General features: G+C 46.2%; 1 protein-coding gene across 1 annotated transcript in view; it reads left to right on the top strand.

The window, feature by feature from the left end:
- The window catches only part of DNAH3 (dynein axonemal heavy chain 3), a 192,778-nt gene that overhangs the window by 109,333 nt on the left and 65,358 nt on the right, over positions 1–18,087 (top strand). Inside the window, exons 38-40 of the mRNA XM_059692029.1 lie at positions 112–217; positions 2,406–2,535; positions 4,729–4,974. Coding sequence (XP_059548012.1) covers positions 112–217; positions 2,406–2,535; positions 4,729–4,974 — 482 coding nt within the window. The remainder of the gene's footprint in view (positions 1–111; positions 218–2,405; positions 2,536–4,728; positions 4,975–18,087) is intronic.

The following is an 18,087-nucleotide window of genomic DNA, read 5'->3' as shown; positions in this document are numbered from 1 at the left end:
CCACCACCACTGGCCTCCGCCCTTCCTGACCAAATGTCTGGGCCCTTCCGGTGGCCTGCGACCTGCCCCAGCTCGGCCGGACTGAGCACTGCCTCACCCACGCGCTTCCAGGTGCGGCATGATCTACATGGAGCCCCACCAGCTGGGCTGGAAGCCCCTGAAGGACTCCTACATGGACACCCTGCCCTCCACTCTCACTGAGGAGCACAAGGAGCTGGTGAGCCGCTCCCCTCTCCCTCCTGGCTGCCCTCCTCCCCTGGAGGCCTTCACCTTCACCACCCCAGGAGGCGCGGAGGGCAGGGAGCCCCACCTGCCCGTGCCTGGCTTCCTGGCTGCCATTTCCCCCTCTTCCTTCTCCATGTGGTGGGGCGGGACAATGAGGTTGGTTCTCCTTCCATCCCCCCTCTTCTACCCTCCACCCCCCGGGGGAAACCCGGTGCCTGAGCCCAATCCTGTGTGGTGGCAGGAAGGTCACCCGCCCCCGCTCCCCAGCAGAAGGCTCTAGAAGGGCTCTGCGTGGATGGAGGGGGCCGCCCTGCGTTCCTCTCCCCGACACCCCCACCCTGTAACCTACTCACACCCCTCAGGGCGCTGGAGGCAGTGGATGTGGCTCCATCCCCATCTCTTCCTGAAAGGGGGTGGCCTGCGGGGGAGGGGCACCTGCCACTCAGCCTAGGTGCCCCCGGCTTTCCCTGCATCGATCGGATCCCAAAACAGGTTCCCACGGGGACACCAAGAAGGGTGTTACTCCCACTGCGATCGCTCCGGGAGCCTTGTAGGACAGCTTCTGCCTGTCACATGTACATGCATGTGCAAGATGCCTGAGCACACGCGTTTATGCAGACACATGTCCATGTGCACGCAGACCTTCCCAGCGGGCACAGGAAGCCCCAGCGACCCAGCACAAAGGCTCACCCCTTGTCAGAGGCTGGGGCTCGGATCCGGCCCTACCTGCCTCCAGCCTCACACCCGCCCCCTCCAGCCTCAGGTCTGGTCTCCCCCCCTCAGGCCTTTTGTACTTGGTGTGCCTCTTCCTGCAAACCTGGCCCCATTTCATCTGGTGAGGAGTCACCCTTGCTTCCCGGGTGGGCGCGAGGCCTCCTTCTTGAAGAAGCCTCCTCCAGCCCGTCAGCAGGGCCCATGGTCCTGCGTGGTTTCCCCCCCGGAACCCATCGCCTGGAAGCCACGAGGAGCGGTCTTGGAGCAGCAGCTCCCCTGGGACTGGCCGGGAGCAGTTCCTGACCAATGCGCTCACTCCTCTTAGCTGCAAGCACGCCTCCCCATAGCCCCCTCCTTCCTGCGGTGCCTTTCTTGTGACCTGGCAGTGGTTCCCTGGTTTGTGAGTCTCTTACTCGTGCTCTTCCTTGTGTAACTACTGACCGTTGGTCCCTCCTGCCCCTCGGGAAGCTCCGGGGGGCAGGGACTCGGCTCTCTTGCCCACCTTCTATCCTCAGCACCTCCGACACTGCAGTCACTCCGTTAGTGCTCGTTGATGGAGTGCATATGCCACCCACCCGTGTACATATATTCATATGTTTGATAATGCATCTATACATTCACACGTACCCACATATATGTGCAACCTACGAATGCGTTTATTTAGCGGTGACTTGTCTACTTCCAAAAAAGGACTCAAGATAATTTACAGTAACAGTCACAAGTAAATTATAAGAAAAATGAAAAAAAAAACCACTCTAAACTAGGAGGAGGAAGTGAGTCAAGTAGTTTTTTTAAATATATTTTTATTGATTTCAGAGAGGAAGGGAGAGGGAGAGGGAGAGAGAGAGAGAAACATCAATTATGAGAGAGAATCATTGATTGCCTGCCTTCTGCACGCCCCACACTGGGGATTGAGCCCACAACCTGGATATGTGCCCTTGACTGGAATGGAACCCAGGACCCTTCAGTCCACAGGCCAAACCAGCTAGGGCAAGTAGGTTTTTTTTAAAGAGTAAATGGGGGGAGGGAGAGCAGAGACAAGAGACTGGGATTATTAACCCACAAGTGGGTCTGTATGCACATCCAGGGAGTTAATGACAATGAGCCTTGAACTTAGCGCTGCACTTGCTGAGGCCTGTGTACAGGATCTGCCTTACAAATGCCAGTCATTTGCAAATGGCTGTTTAGAACATTTTATAGAAACAAAGTCAGATGTCCTGTTTGGGCCCTGAAGCTATTGCATGTGTCCTGCAGCTGACCTACTGCAGCGGCAGCCTTTCTGCCCACCCACAGTGGACCGAGCGGGGCCTGTGGCCTGTGCCCCTTAAGTGGGAAGCCGGGAGGGGCACAGAGGCACTCACAGTAATCAGCGGTTTTACCAGCATCTCGCTCCCCGAGGTGTTCCAAGCTCTTGCTCCTAAACTCATTTTTTTTATTACATCTTGAATTTCACTTTCTGCTTTCAGGTCAATGACATGTTCATGTGGCTTGTCCAGCCCTGCCTGGAATTCATTCGCCTCCAGTGTAAATTTGTGGTCCAAACATCTCCCACCCACCTTGCCTTCTCCATGATGAGACTGTACTCCTCTCTGCTTGGTAAGCGTTCCCACATGGGGTGGGCTGTGCCTTGGCTATTTCTTCCACTCACACCCTTTTATTCTGCCCAACCCTGAGTTTCAGATCAGCATTTTGATCTAGAACAAGCAAGCCTTTGGAGTGGAGATAGTAGAGTTTGGTGGAAAGAGTCCACGTATTTTGGCTTTAGCTTTGATCTTGGATTGATTTTCTGGATGTTCTTGTGCAAATCATCCATCTCTTCTCGGTCTCAGGTTCCTCATCTGCAGAATGGGAGCGATAATCCCTGTCTCTTTACCTAGCATGCGAGCGTATCCTGGAGGGAAATGAATGCAGCTGGTACATGCAAACGTATCTCTGAATAAAAATTCTGAAAAATTAGACAGGAAATTAAGAAAACATACAATTATAAAAATCTGAATTTGCAAAACACCCAGATAGACTATAAAGAACTGCTTACATTAGTCTACAAACTAGAAGACTTTTCCAGGGCATGGGAAGCACATAAATCATAGGCCCATTGGTTTAGCTGTGCAGGAGAAGTTCCCTGGAACTGTTTTACATAAATCAAACTTTCTTGAATTCTACTAGAAATGACAAAGGGTGTGTCCATTTAGAAAACTTTTATTGGGTGCCATTTCTTTCTCAAAAGAGCATGTAACTCAAACTCAAGATGGACCTTCCTACAACTTCTGCTGCATTAGCACTTTGCAGCCCATTCTTCGAAAGGTGTGATAGATGCAGAGCAAAAGTGTAGCGCGGTGAACTGTTGAGTGTACTTTCTTTGGCTAAATATTAATTTGGTTTTCTAAAATTAAAGTTACACAATGTTTCCAAAGCACACAGATTGCATGCAATGTCTGTGTGTGCATGAATATTTGTGGGTTTTGTATACTTTCCCAGCTGTCTCTTGTTCTTGTGCAGTATCTCCTCCAGGAGAGAAGGCACCGTCATGAGAGAGGGCCGCTTTGTCCCGACACCGAGGGACCTAACCGCTTGCCTTCCCCAGTCTGTAGCCATGAGCCCACTCAGAAGCGCCCAGATACAACTATTGAAATGGAAGGCTGGTTTGAACACACAAATATGATTTCAGAGCTCTAACCCTTTGCTCTGTTGATGTGGAAATGCAAGAACATGATCGCTGTGATCCATGGGCTTTGAGATAAGGAACAGTAAATACATTTTTAGCATTTTATTTCGAAATGACTTTATACAGTACTTAGAGAAAATTGCTGAAGAGTATAGAGACTCACATATACCTTCACCTAGCTTTTTTTAACGTTAACATTTTATATAGCCCAGGCACAATGATCAGAATAAGGAAATTAACCTTGATACTATGTTAACTATACTATAGACTTTATTTGAATTTGACCAGTTTTCTCACAAATGTCCCTTTCCTGTTCCAGACTCCAATTCAAGGTGCCACATTGTATTTAATTATTACATCTTCTTGGGCTCCTGCAGCCTGTGACAGTCCTCTATTTTTCCTGGTCTCCCATAGCCGTGTCACCTGATAACACTGTCAGTTACGTGACAGAATGCCTCGCAGCTTGTGGCCTCGTGTTTTCTCACAATCAGACGCGGGCTCGCGCCTTTGGGTGGAAGCCTTAGGAGGGTGCTGGGTCCCTAGTGCCCCGAGAGGCACGTGGTGTAGGGGCGCCTGTGTGCTGGTGAAGGCTTTGGCCAGCTAACTTTGACCAGCCATGTGTCTCTATTGTAAAGTGACTGGTTTCTCTGTTGTTAGCAAGTATCTTAGAGAAGATCATTTGAAACTATTTCTCCTCAAACTTCACCCACTGAGTTTAACCTCACTGGGTGATCTTGCCTCCATCCCTGGGGTTGTCAGATTTATAGAGACGACAGTTGAATAGCGGTTGTCAGAAGGAGGGAGAGGGACGATGGGAGTGAGTGTGTGATGGGGACATAGTTCCAGTTTTGCAAGATGAGAGAGCTCTGGAGACGGATGGTGGTGATGGCTCTTGGCACTGTGAACGCACTTCCCTGAAGTGCACGCTTAAAAATGGTTAGTGGTCACTTGTTGTTATGAGTATCTTACCACAACAAAAAAATGGGGAGAAATGTATGTGGACAAAGGATCTGGCACGTGATGGCCACTCAGCCAATGTCCATCCTCTCTCCAGGCCCCTCACCGACTCAGGCCCAGGTCACACCATTCTGCAGCTTTCCCTGAGTCCCTCTCCTTGCTTTCAGATGAAATCAGGGACATAAAGGAAGACGAAAGCGAAGGCTCTGAAGGCCTGACAAGCCAGCAGATCTTCCTCTGGCTGCAAGGCCTGTTCCTCTTCGCCCTGGTGTGGACCGTGGCCGGCACCATCAACACGGACAGCAGGAAGAAGTTCGATCTGTTTTTCCGCAACCTGATCATGGGCATGGATGACAGCAGCCCCAGGCCCAAAAGTGTCAAGCTCACCAAAAACAACATCTTTCCAGAGAAAGGTAACTCAGTGTCTTTTCTGTGTTACTATCATTGTTTGGATCCTATGTTCCAAGGGTGTGTGGACCAGTAGTGAAGCCTGACAAAAGCCAGGAAGATGCGCAGCCAGCCTGGGAGCTCCTCCTTCAGAGCTGTGGCCCTGAGGCAGGGCCTCATGGGGAATTTTAAGCACTTTTTTCATGTAGAAAAAGTTGATGTTGTAACCGGACAAACAATGGGTCCTGCTGCCTGTTACTACTTGAGCCAATGAAGCAGAGACAGGGTTGAATCATACGTGAGCGTTTGTTCCAGTCCTGCTGGCAGCTGGGAGAGCAGCAGGTCAGCCACAGAAATCTGCTCTGCACCCCCCATAAGCCGGCTGCTTATATAGTAAAAGCACAAAGGAAAGCAGGCAGAAGGGCAGTTGACAGATCTGCAGAAGGACTAGGGTCTTCCCAGGGCTGAGTGACATGCAGGGGCTGGGGTTCCAGGGGAAACAGCCAAAGGGAGTGCCTGTGGGCAGTGAACCGGCGAGCAGGCTGGAGGTTTGCAAGGGCCTGTGGGTAGCAAAAGGGCCGCGGCTTCAAAGGGCTGCGACTCTGGTTTCTGCAGCAACTTGTTCATCTTCCCATGATGACAGGCAGCTCCAAAGGGGAGGAAGGCTGCACCTCCAGGGCAGCTCCAGCCAGGGTGGCAGTGCCTTCTCTAATCAGACAAAGCATCATGGCTAACAGAGCAGGATTAATATTTCTCACAATTCTAGCTGGTTCCCCACATTCTACTGCTGCCCCCTTTCTTTTTTTTTCTTCTTTTTGTGAATGAATACTGCTACTTTTTAAAATTTTTAAATTAAATCTTTATTGTTCAGATTATTACAGTTGTTCCTCTATTTTCCCCCATAGCTCCCCTCCACCTGGTTCCCACCCCACCTTCCTCCCTCACTCCCCACCCACTGTCCTCATCCATAGGTGTACAATTTTTGTCCAGTCTCTTCCCACATTCCCACACCCCTTCCTCCCTGAGAATTGTCAATCCGCTCCCTTTCTATGCCCCTGATTCTATTATATTCACCAGTTTATTCTATTCATCAAATTATTTATTCACTTGATTTTTAGATTCACTTGTTGATAGATGTGTATTTGTTGTTCATAATTTTTATCTTTACCTTTTTCTTCTTCCTCCTCTTCTTAAAGGATACCTTCCAGCATTTCATATAATACTGGTTTGGTGGTGATGAACTCCTTTAGCTTTTTCTTATCTGTGAAGCTCTTTATCTGACCTTCAATTCTGAATGATAGCTTTGCTGGGTAAAGTAATCTTGGTTGTAGGTTCTGGGTATTCATCACTTTGAATATTTCTTGCCATTCCCTTCTGGCCTGCATAGTTTCTATTGAGAAATCAGCTGACAGTCGTATGGGTATTCCCTTGTAGGTTACTAACTGTTTTTCTCTTGCTGCTTTTAAGATTCTCTCTTTGTCTTTTGCTCTTGGCATTTTAATTATGATGTGTCTTGGTGTGGTCCTCTTTGGATTCCTTTTGTTTGGGGTTCTCTGCACTTCCCGGACTTGGAAGTCTATTTCTTTCACCAGGTGGGGGAAGTTTTCTGTCATTATTTCTTCAAATAGGTTTTCAATATCTTGCTCTCTCTCTTCTTCTGGCACCCCCATAATTCAGATGTTGGTACGCTTGAAGTTGTCCCAGAGGCTCCTTACACTATCTTCATATTTTTGGATTCTTTTTTCTTTTTGTTTTTCTGGTTGGGTGTTTTTTGCTTCTGCAGGTGGTCTGCAGGTGAATGGTGATGCTGAGATGAGTTTGGCAAGCAGGATTGAGCTAAGAGAATCAGAGGGCTACCACTCGCTCAGGCGTGTAGCAAAACCTCCAAAGTTCTCATGGCTTTTATTGGGGAGTACAGCAAGTAACAATGGAGTACAGCAAGTGACAATGGTAAACAGGCATGCCTATGAGATCATCTGAGCTAAGTTATACATTAAACTATTAATTTCCAGTATTGTTCAAAGACCCTCTCAACCTGCAGCAGTGTACCCTCCCTTGTACTTTCCATGCCCTCATGGACTATTCATCGCCAAGGAAATTCTGCCTCAGAACAATAAATCTTGCATGCAAGACTTTGTTCTGACGTGGCCTGCTTGCAGGCCCCCGTCTGTTCTTGGCAGAACGTTCCCCTTTTAGTTAACTTCTCATTCCACTTGACCGGCTACAGCTTCTTCATATTTCAAATCTTTGACTTGATTCTTGCAATCCTCTAGTCTGCTGTTGGATCTCTGTATAATATTCTTTATTTCAGTCAGTGTATGTTTAATTTCTAGTTGGTCCTTTTTCATATCCTCGAGGGTCTCACTAGATTTATGGAGGGTCTCACTAAATTTATCGGCAGTTTCTAGAAAATTCTTGAAAAAACCTTATAACCATGGTTTTGAACTCTATATACAGTAGTTTGCTTTCCTCCATTTCTGTCATTTGTGACCTGTTTCTTTGTCTCCGCATTTTGGCTGCTTCCCTGTGTTGATAGAGTGGCTTTCTGTGCTAGGTGTTCTATAGGGCCCAGTGGCTCAGCCTCCCCAATTACCTGAGGTGGACACTCTTGGTGCACCCCTTTGTGGGCTGTGTGCACAGTCTTGTTGTAGTTAAGCCTTGATTGTTGTAGGATCACTGGGAGGAATTGACCTCCAGGCCAGTTGGCTGTGAGAGTCAGCTGTGGTTATGGTGGGAGGAGGACCAGCACCGAGAGTTCAGTGTGGCCAGGGCCATGCTCCCTGTTTGACACACCTCTCTCTGCATGCCCCGCAGTGATTTCCTAAGCTTGACATGAAATCAGGCCCATTTTACAGATGCTCAAACGGTATCTTTGGCCAAGGTCACACAGCTGGTAAATCCACTTTTACTCAGTTGAATCTCAAGCCACAAAACTATTAACATCAGTAAGGGAGAGGGGATGAGTGCTTTTCTGAATCATGCTTTTAGTCTTCTTTTATTTATTTATTGTAAAAACAATTCAGTTCTGCTAAATAAAAATAACCAAAAAAATATCTCTTTGTTTATACCTCCCTATCACAAGCATTTCAGGTTTCAAAGAAATTTTTTCTGTCTTGTCCATCTGCTTCCATCTCTTCACATAGTTGCCATAATGGTATATATTACATTTTTATTCTCCTATTTTTATCTGTCATTTTTTCTGAGAACATATTTCTGGTATTAATTTTTGTAAATATCATTCTAATTGACTGCAAAATATTTCTTTCATCTTATATGCCATCATTGTGACTGAGCTCCTAATGTGAGACGTAAATTATTTCTAAATTTTTTCTATCACAGGTGGTTCGTGCATAGAGATTATTTTCATTGTGAATTATTTCTGTTTTGTGTTTTTGTTGTTGTTGTTAATCCTCACCCAAGGATATTTTTCCATTGATTTTTAGAGAGAGTGGAATGGAGGGGGAAAGACAGAGAGAGAGAAATATGGATGTGAGAGAGACACATTGATTGGTTGCCTCCAGCCAGGGCTGTGGATAGAGCCTGCAACCAAGGTATGTGCCTGTGCCATGCCAGCACGACCAAGGGTGATCCCGAGTGGGGGGGTGAAAGGATTAAGGAAAGACAGACAAGAGAATAATAGCTGGGTCTCAGTGGGACGCTGCCTCCCTGATGAGGAGACAACGACAGGGCCCACAAGCCGTGTCTTTATTTTATATTACTTCTTATTTTCTACCGCTTAGTTTCTACTCATTTCTCTATTTCTACAGCTTATTTCCTACCATTTATTTTTTTACTCATTTCTCTATATAGCTTATTTTCTACCATTTATTTTCTACAGCTCATTTCTACTTATTTCTCTATATCTATCTCTAACTATGAACTATAGGTCGGCTTGGCTACCCCTGCCTAAACCTTCCTGGGTTGCACACACACACACACACACACACACACACCGCTTATTTCTATATTCCTACAACTTATTTCCTACTCTCTACTTCTACAGCTTATTTTCTACTGCTTACTTTTCTATTTATCTCACTATTTCTACAACTGATTTCTTAAACCAATAAACACAGCAAAACCAAACTTAGTCCTCGGTTTTGGCTGCGCAAGATTTTGTAGAAGACTGACAGCTAACCAATGCTGGCATAGCCATAAACGTGGCTGGAGGAGTAGCTTCCACGCCTTGCTTTTCTGCTATTTGCTGGGCTTCAGTTGTTAGCTTCTTCAGCTGACCCCATGTTGGCACCTCGGCCCTTAGTGTAGCCTCTGTTTTCTTTTGCTTCTTCTTTGCTGTCATTGGAGCAACTCTCAGTCCCTTGAACGGAGGGACAAGGAGCTTCTCTGGGTCCATTGTGGTGTCACACAAATCGCTCTGGCACCCAAATTGGCTGCACTGCTCCTTCTGGAAAGACACAAACACAACCTCTTCTCCCCCTTTTTATTTTAGTAATTGCATTTTAAGAGTACAATTGGCTACTAAATCCTGAAGTGTCTTTGCATACAGAGACCACTGGAGTGGAGACAAAAATCCCATTCTTGTTCTTGCTTGTTTAGAAGGTGACTGGAGAGGCTTACAAGTAACAGTAAGCTTCCCGAAGGCTTGTCTTAGACCCCCATCATCCTAGTCCTGCCTGCGTTGTTCCCTCTCTGCCTCCTCCTCCAACTCTCCTTCTTTTTTGGGAGGAAGCACCTTATCCAGAGGGCTTTAACTGAAGACAGAGCTAGGAATCTTCTCTGGGCCTTCGGCTATATAGCAATCTGTAAGCTGCTTCCCTACTTTTCCCCATATTTCTATATTTACCTCTCTGTCCTCAGGAAACCAAGGACAAATCTTATTTACAACATTTAACAATGCAAGGAGCTGTTGCTATTTTATGGAACAGCCTCGTGCTCTGAGCATGGCTTTAAGCATAGATATTTATATACATTTTTATCTTGTGATCCTGTATTTCCCATATTTTACACCAAGCTAATATCACCACACTTCAGCTCCCTACCTTTTTGTTTATTGACCTTATCTCGCTTTTGCTCTTTAAGCTTACTTTCTTTTCTTTCTTTTTTCTTTTGAGCTTACTTTATGCGCGCACCTTTGGAGCCTCCTTTCACCTGACCACCTTTTTTAAATTCCCCCAAACTCAGGCCTGTTCGGACGCCATTTGTTACGGCCAAAACTCGGGCCCTAGTCCCAGAACTCAGTCCCTGGTCGGGCGCCATTTGTGCCATGCCAGCACCACCAAGGGTGATCCCAAGTGGTGGGGGGAGGTGAAAGGATTAAGGAAAGACAGACAAGAGAATGAAAGCTGGGTCTCGGTGGGATGCTGCCTCCCTGATGAGGAGACAACGATGACGCCCACAAGCCGTGTCTTTATTTTATAGCAGATGCCAGGAGGCAAAGTAGGGGCGTGATCAAGTTGTTTACAGCGTTCTCATGAGTTCCAACCTCACTCAACTACATGCACCTGAACTCTAGCACAAGGCACGTGGGGCTACGTGTTTGGACCACAGGTTTAAGCTTACTACCACAGCCATTGGCTATAATTGTGCTGGGAGGGCCCTGCCCTCCAGCTGGGCCTTGCATGTGGCAATGAGAGGACTCTGTCCTTTCATTAGTCCGAGGCTTGAACCTGGCCAAAACACCGTACCCCCACCCCACATGTGCCCTTGCCTGGAATAGAGCCTGGGACCCTTCAGTCCATGGGCCGATGCATTATCGCCTGAGCCAAACCATCCAGGGATCATTGTGAATTATTTCTCATGATAAGTTCCCAGAAGTAGGATTTCTCACTTAGACTAGAGCCATTTGTGGCTCTGTAAGCAGGGCCAGATGGCCTCCTAAAGGTGCTACATCAGAATATACATTGGACAATAGAAGCTCCCTCCTTTAATACCTAATGAAATGAACAACAACAATAATTTTAAGCTTAAAAGTCCCCAGCAATAACGAAAGAAAACATTACAACCTGATTCTATAAACAGTGAAAAGTGGTGGTCAGGGAGAGAAACAATAGCGCTGGCGTGCTGCGTGTCCCCACCCAGAACCCACCACCCACTTGTCCTCCTAAGAGTGCTGCTGAGAGGAAAGGGGTGCGTTGACAAAATTGCAAGAGTTCTCGCTGGTGATCACCCGTGTGAGCCAAGTGGACTCCAATGGAGACTGGGCAGCTGTGAAAAATGTCCGAGAGAGACCGCCAAGCCTGAGGCCGCCGCATTGTGCAGAACCTTAGCAGACGCGGGAGAGATGCCAGGGTTGGCGCCTTCCAGAGCTCTGCGCTAGGTCTGGGGTGTGCGCCGAGTCCCACAGGAGCGTGAGCATGTCGCTAGCTGGGAGCGGGTGGGGGTGTGCATTGGACTGACAGTTCAAGAAAGTTGACCACATTTTAGAAAGCTAATACAGAGAACCAGGCTTCCCAGCAAGGGCACCTGCCCATTTGTTTTTGCCCAATCCCTGCAGCCTCAGGCTACAGAAAAGGCCACGCACCAATTCTTTCATTGTGGTCAGGAAAGTACTGGAGATAAACCAGCCCCAGGTAATGTTGGGAAAGATGTCAAGAACTTCCTGATTATATCAGAGCAATGGGACAGCAACAATGCAAATGAGAGAGAGAAGGGGAGGGAGGGAGGGAGGGGGAGAAAGAGAGAATGAATAAGAATCTAAATAACAGTGTGACCCAAGAAACAGAAAAATATTTCTGCTGCAAGAACTTAGTGATAAAATGAATTTAATTTTCTTAAAAGTTCATGGGTGAATAGTGTGGTACTTGCAAAAAGATAGATATAGAGAGATTAATGGAATGGAATGAGAGCCCAGAAAGAAGCCTCTCGCATTTGTGGAGGCTTGACTTTCAGAAGGTCCTGGGACAATTAAATGGGAAAGAGTAACTGCTTCAGCAGGTGGTGCTGGGACACTGGGTGTTCACATGTGAAGTAATGACCTGGACCTGTGCTTCACACCAAGTCAAACATGAACGCAAATGGATTAAAAAAAAATAAACTTCATAAGTTAAAATTATAAAATTCTTATAAGAAAACATAGGTGCAGATCTTCATGACCTTGGACTAAGTGATAGTTTCTTAGGACACCAAAGCACAAGCAACAAAAGGAAAAAATAGGTAAACTGGACTTCATCCAAATTAAAATGTTTTGTGTCCAAAGGACAAAATAAAACAAGTGAAAAGACAACCCACAGACCAGGGAAATTTTCATAACTCATACATCTCCTGAGGGACTTGTATTTATGATACATATCGAAGTGCTACAACTCCATCATAAGGACAAGTCACCCCATTAAACATGGGCAAAGGAACTGAAGAGACATTTTTCAGAAGATAAAGAGCCAACAAGCCTTTTGGAGAAACCAAGATGGCGGCATAGGTTAACGCCGGAGATTGCTGCCTTGAACAACCACTTCAAAAAACAACTAAACGACGGAACGGACATCATCCAGAACCACAGGAAGGCTTGCTGAGTGGAAACTCTACAACTAGGAGGAAAGAGAATATCATACCCAGACTCAGAGGAGGCGCAGTGCTGAAGTGAAATACTCAGGTGCGGAGTGCGAGTGGAGCGGGCTGGCGGTGGAAGGCGCGGTTGTTGTTTACAATCGGGAGGGAGTTTCAGACTCTGAACTCCAGATCTGGGCGAGTCTCTAGGGACCCAGACTCAAATGGGAGAAGCGGGACTGTCTGGCTTCGGTCGGAACTCAAAGGCAGCTTTCTCTCCGAGCATCGGTTGCTGGGACTCTGTGAGGCAGAGCCCCTAGGGATGGAACTGAGAGCAGCCATAACTGCTCACTCCGGCCCGCCCTGTAGATCCCCGGGGACCCGCCCCACCCAAGCCCTGCGCAGAGCCATTTGCCCGATAGCCTCAGGCAAACGCCAGATTAGCACCGCCCTAGAGATCCAGCACAGAAGCTCTCCCACTGCAGACACAGCGGACTCTCATAGCCAGTTAGCCTGGAAGTCAAATCACCCCCGGTATTGCCGACAACAATCAAGGCTTAACTACAACAAGACTGCGCACAAAGACCACTAGGGGGTGCACCAAGAAAGCATAAAAAATGCGGAGACAAAGAAACAGGACAAAACTGTCAATGGAGGATATTGAGTTCAGAACCACACTTTTAAGGTCTCTTAAGAACTGTCTAGAAGCCGCCGATAAATGTAGTGAGATCCTCAAGAAATCTAATGAGACCCTCGATGTTATGATAAAGAACCAACTAGAAATTAAGCATACATGGACTGAAATAATAATGAATACTATACAGGCTCCCAACAGCAGACCAGAGGAGCGCAAGAATCAAGTCAAAGATTTGAAATGCGAAGAAGCAAAAAACACCCAACCAGAAAAGCAAAATGAAAAAAGAATCCGAAAATACGAAGATAGTGTAAGGAGCCTCTGGGACAGGTTCAAGCGTACCAACATCAGAATTATAGGGGTGCCAGAAGATGAGAGAGACCAAGATATTGAAAACCTATTTGAAGAAATAATGACAGAAAACTTCCCCTACCTGGTGAAAGAAATAGACTTACAAGTCCAGGAAGCACAGAGAACCCCAAACAAAAGGAATCCAAAGAGGACCACACCAAGACACATCATAATTAAAATGCCAAGAGCAAAAGACAAAGAGAAAATCTTAAAAGCAGCAAGAGAAAGAAACTCAGTTACTTACAAGGGAATACCCATACGAATGTCAGCTCATTTCTCAACAGAAACTTTGCAGGCCAGAAGGGAATGGCAAGAAATATTCAAAGTGATGAATGCCAAGAACCTACAACCAAGATTACTTTACCCAGCAAAGCTATCATTCAAAACTGAAGGTCAGATAAAGAGCTTCACAGATAAGGAAAAGCTAAAGGAGTTCATCACCACCAAACCAGTATTATATGAAATGCTGAAAGGTATCCTTTAAGAAGAGGAAGAAGAAGAAAAAGATAAAGATACAAATTATGAACAACAAACATGCATCTATCAACAAGTGAATCTAAGAATCAAGTGAATAAATAATCTGATGATCATAATAGAATCAGGGACATAGAAAGGGAATGGACTGACTATTCTTGGGGGTGAAAGGGGTGTGGGAGATGCAGGAAGAGACTGGACAAAAATCGTGCACCTATGGATGAGGACAGTGGGTGGGGAGTGAGGGCGGAGGGTGGGGCGGGAACTGGGAGGAGGGGAGTTATGGGGGGAAAAAAGAGGAACAAATGTAATAATCTGAACAATAAAGATTTAATTTTAAAAAAAAATATTAAATTTGGCAGCAAAATAGTTTTCAAATTAAAGTCAAGTTTTCAAATTAAAAAAAAAAAAGAGCCAACAAGCCATGACAAGATGCTCCCCACATTAGCCACCAGGGAACTGCAAATCTGAACCCAGCAAGACGCCAGTTCACAACCAGGTGAGATAATAAAAGGATGGAAAGCCAGAAAGATGGGAGCTCCCACACCCGGGGGGGAAAGGAGTGGTCGGCAGCTTTGGGAAGCTGAATTTGCCAGTTCCTCGGAAGTTAAAATACAGTCCCATATGATTGTCGAGAATTGAACTTCACAGCCAGTGGGAGAGGGGTTCTCGGGCGCAGCTGAAATGAGCATTTTCAAAGGCCCCACAGGAGAAGGAGATGGTAAAAGACTTTACTTGTTTGGAGTTACCCTCCTCGGGTTCCAGTCCTTAACCCAGTCCTGGCAAAGGGCCGCGGTGGGGTCAGCAGAGCCAGAAGCGGGGCCGGTGCAGTCTGTTCCAGGTTGCAGTCGGCCCAGCTCAGCATCAGGCAGATCCGCAGGGCGAATGCAGGGGAATGCACCCCGCACAGCGCAGTCCCGAGAGTGCCAGGGCCCCGGGCCCAGGGCCCAGAGGGCGCTCCTTGGGCCAGGACTCTAAATATTCCAGTTTCATGCCCTGGCAGTGGCCATGCCCATTCTGGCCACTGACCTGTTCCCAGTGTGACTGACAGTGGGCACCTCCCCACTGAGCATGCGTCCATGCCCAGTCCCTGCCCCAGCGACAGCGGAACAGACCTGGGCGTGATCCCTGCAGCCTCGTGGGGCCCCGGGTGGATGGCGGCCTGTGTGAGTGCCCGCCCGCCCCCCCCCCCCCCGCCCCGCACGCCTGTCTGTTAGTCACACCCAGGTGGTTAACAGTGTCACCGTGACTGGCAGTTCCACTCCGTGTGCCCACACAAAAAGTTGCACAATGTTCCTAGAAGGGTGGCTAATAATGGCCAGAAGGTGAGCACAATCCTCTGATGAGTGAACAAGGAAAATATAATGCACCCGTACACTGGGATGTTACTCAGCAAGAAAAGGCAGTGACGTAACAATGCCTGCGACAACATGGGTGAACCTCCAAAACATTATGGTCAATGAAAGAAGCCAGTCACAGGACACATATTGTATGATTTCATTTATGTGAAATGTCCAGAACAGGCAATTCTATACAAACAGAAAGATTAGTGGTTGCCCAGTGCTGTGAGAGCGGCGAGGGCGGGAGGGGCTTTCAGGGTGACAGATACGAGGTATGAGGTTTCCTTTTGGTCATGAAATGTCCAAAAATTGGTTACGGTGATGACTGCATAGCTCTGTGACTATTAGTGTATTCACATATACATATATTTTTAGTACACCATTTAATTGTATACTTGAAATGGGTGAATTATATGGCCTGTGAATTGTATCTCAATAAAGCTATGTTTCTTATTTTTTATTTTTTTAAGTATGTTTTTATTGATTTCAGAGAGGAAGGGAGAGGGAGAGGGAGAAACATCAATGATGAGAGAGAATAATTGATTGGCTGCCTCCTGCATGCCCCACACTGGGGATGGAGACTGTAGCCCTGGCATGTGCCCCAACTGGGAATTGAACCATGACCTCCTGGTTCATAGGTCAATGCTCAACCCCTGAACCATGACAGCCAGGCAAACCTATCTTTTTAAATTACAGTTTACATTCAGTATTATTTTGAATTAGTTTCAGGTGTACAGTATAGTAGTCGATCATACACTTCACAAAATGCTCCCTTGATATTCCCAGTACCCACCTGGCACTATACATAGTATTGACTCTACTAGAGGCCCAGCACACAAAATTGCACGAGGCACCCTGCCTCCCATCCCACCACAAGAGCTTCTGCTCAGGGGTGGGGAGGAGGGCCCAAGAGGTGCTTCAGCACCTCCTGCTGATCAGTCATTACGGCATGAGGATATGACAACCATTTGCATATTAGCTTTTTATTATTATAGACTAGAAGCCCATTGCACAAAGATTCGTGCAATAGGCCTTCCTTTCCCTCGCTGCTGGCACCGGTTTTCCTCCGGCACCCAGGACCCAGGCCTTTGGTCCAGCCGCAGCGGAGAAGCCAAGCCTCTTCAGTCTTCAGTCTTCAGTCTTCACTCTGGCTGGAGCCTTCAGTCTTCACCCCACATCTGCGTATGCAAATTAACCGCCATCTTTGTTAGGTTAATTTGCATAGTTGCTCTGATTGGCTGGTGGGCATAGTGGAGTGACACCAATTTGCATGTTTCTCTTTTATTAGTGTAGATTCCCTATGCTGCACTTTACAGCTCTGTGACTATTTTTTAACTATCAATTTGAACTTCTTTTTTTAAAAAATATTTTTATTGATTTCTGAGAGGAAGGGAGAGGGAGAGAGAAATAGAAACATCAATGATGAGAGAGAACCATCAATCGGCTGCCTCCTGCATGCTCCCAATGGGGATCGAGCCCTCAACCTGGGCGTGTGCCCTGAGCAGAATCAAACCATGACCTCCTGGTTCATAGGTCAATGCTCAACCACTGAGTCATGCCAGTCAGGCCCAATTTGTACTTCTTAATCCCTTCACCATTTTCTTTTTCTTTTTTTTTTAAATTATATTTTATTGATTTTTTACAGAGAGGAAAGGAGAGGGATAGAGAGTTAGAAACATCAATCAGCTGCCTCCTGCACACTCCCCACTGGGGATGTGCCCGCAACCAAGGTACATGCCCTTGACCGGAATCGAACCTGGGACCCTTGAGTCCACAGGCCGATGCTCATTCCACTGAGCCAAACTGGTTAGGGCCCCTTCACCTTTTTCATCCATCCCTCCAAACCACGTCCTCTCTAGCAACTATCAGGCTGTTCTCTGCATCTATGAGATGCTGTCGCAAATAAGATTTTATTATTTTTCACAGTAATATTCTATTATTTCTGTGCACCACTACCTTTTGATCCATTTGTCTTTCTAAGGGTACTTGAGTTGCTTCCATATCTTTTTTATGGTAAATAGCACTGCAATGAACATAATAGTACATATATTCTTTCAAATTAGGTTTTGGGGTTTCTTCAGACATATACCCAGAAGTGGAATCACTGGATCATAAGACAGTTCCATTTTTAATTTTTTTATCTTTATTGTTGAAAGTATTACAGATGTACCCTTTTTCCCCCTTGACCCCTTCCAGCCTGCACATGCCCCCCACCCATTTTTAATTTTTTGAGGACCCTCCATACTGTTTTCCACAGTGGCTGCACCAGTCTGCATTCCCACCAACACTGCATGAGGGCTCGCTTTTCTCCACATCCTCGCCAATACTGGTTGTTTGTTGATTTATTGATGATAGTCATTCTGATCAGTGTGAGGGGATATCTCATTGTGGTTTTAATTTTCATCTCTCTGATGATTAATGATGTTGAGCATCTTTTCATATGTCTATCGGCCATCTATATGTCCTCTTTAAAGAAGTGTCTATTCAGGTCCTCTGCCTATTTTTTTAATTGGACTATTTGTATTTTTGGTATTGAATTGTCTGAGTTCCTTATAAATTTTCAATATTAACCCTGTATCACTGGAAAATATATTCTCCCATTCAGTAGGTTGTCTTTTTGTTTTGTTGATAATTTTCTTTGCTGTGCAAAAACATTTTAGTTTGATATAGTCCTGTCTGTTTATTTTTTCTTTTGTTTCCCTTAATTGGGGAGATATATCAGAAAAAAATATTGCTAAGAGAAACATGAGAGATTTTACTGCCTATTTCTTCTATGGCTTCTGTGATTTAGAGTCTTACATTTAAGGCTTTAATTCATTCTTAGTTTATTCTTAAATATGGTGTAAGAAGCTGGTCTAGTTTCTTGTGTTGTTTTATTTTTTGTGTGTGGGGTTTTT

Source organism: Myotis daubentonii, chromosome 4 (genome assembly GCF_963259705.1).
Source record: "Myotis daubentonii chromosome 4, mMyoDau2.1, whole genome shotgun sequence".
Taxonomy (NCBI): Eukaryota; Metazoa; Chordata; class Mammalia; order Chiroptera; family Vespertilionidae; genus Myotis; species Myotis daubentonii.
Note: the sequence above shows the minus strand (reverse complement) of the source record. Positions and strands in the feature narration are given on the sequence as shown.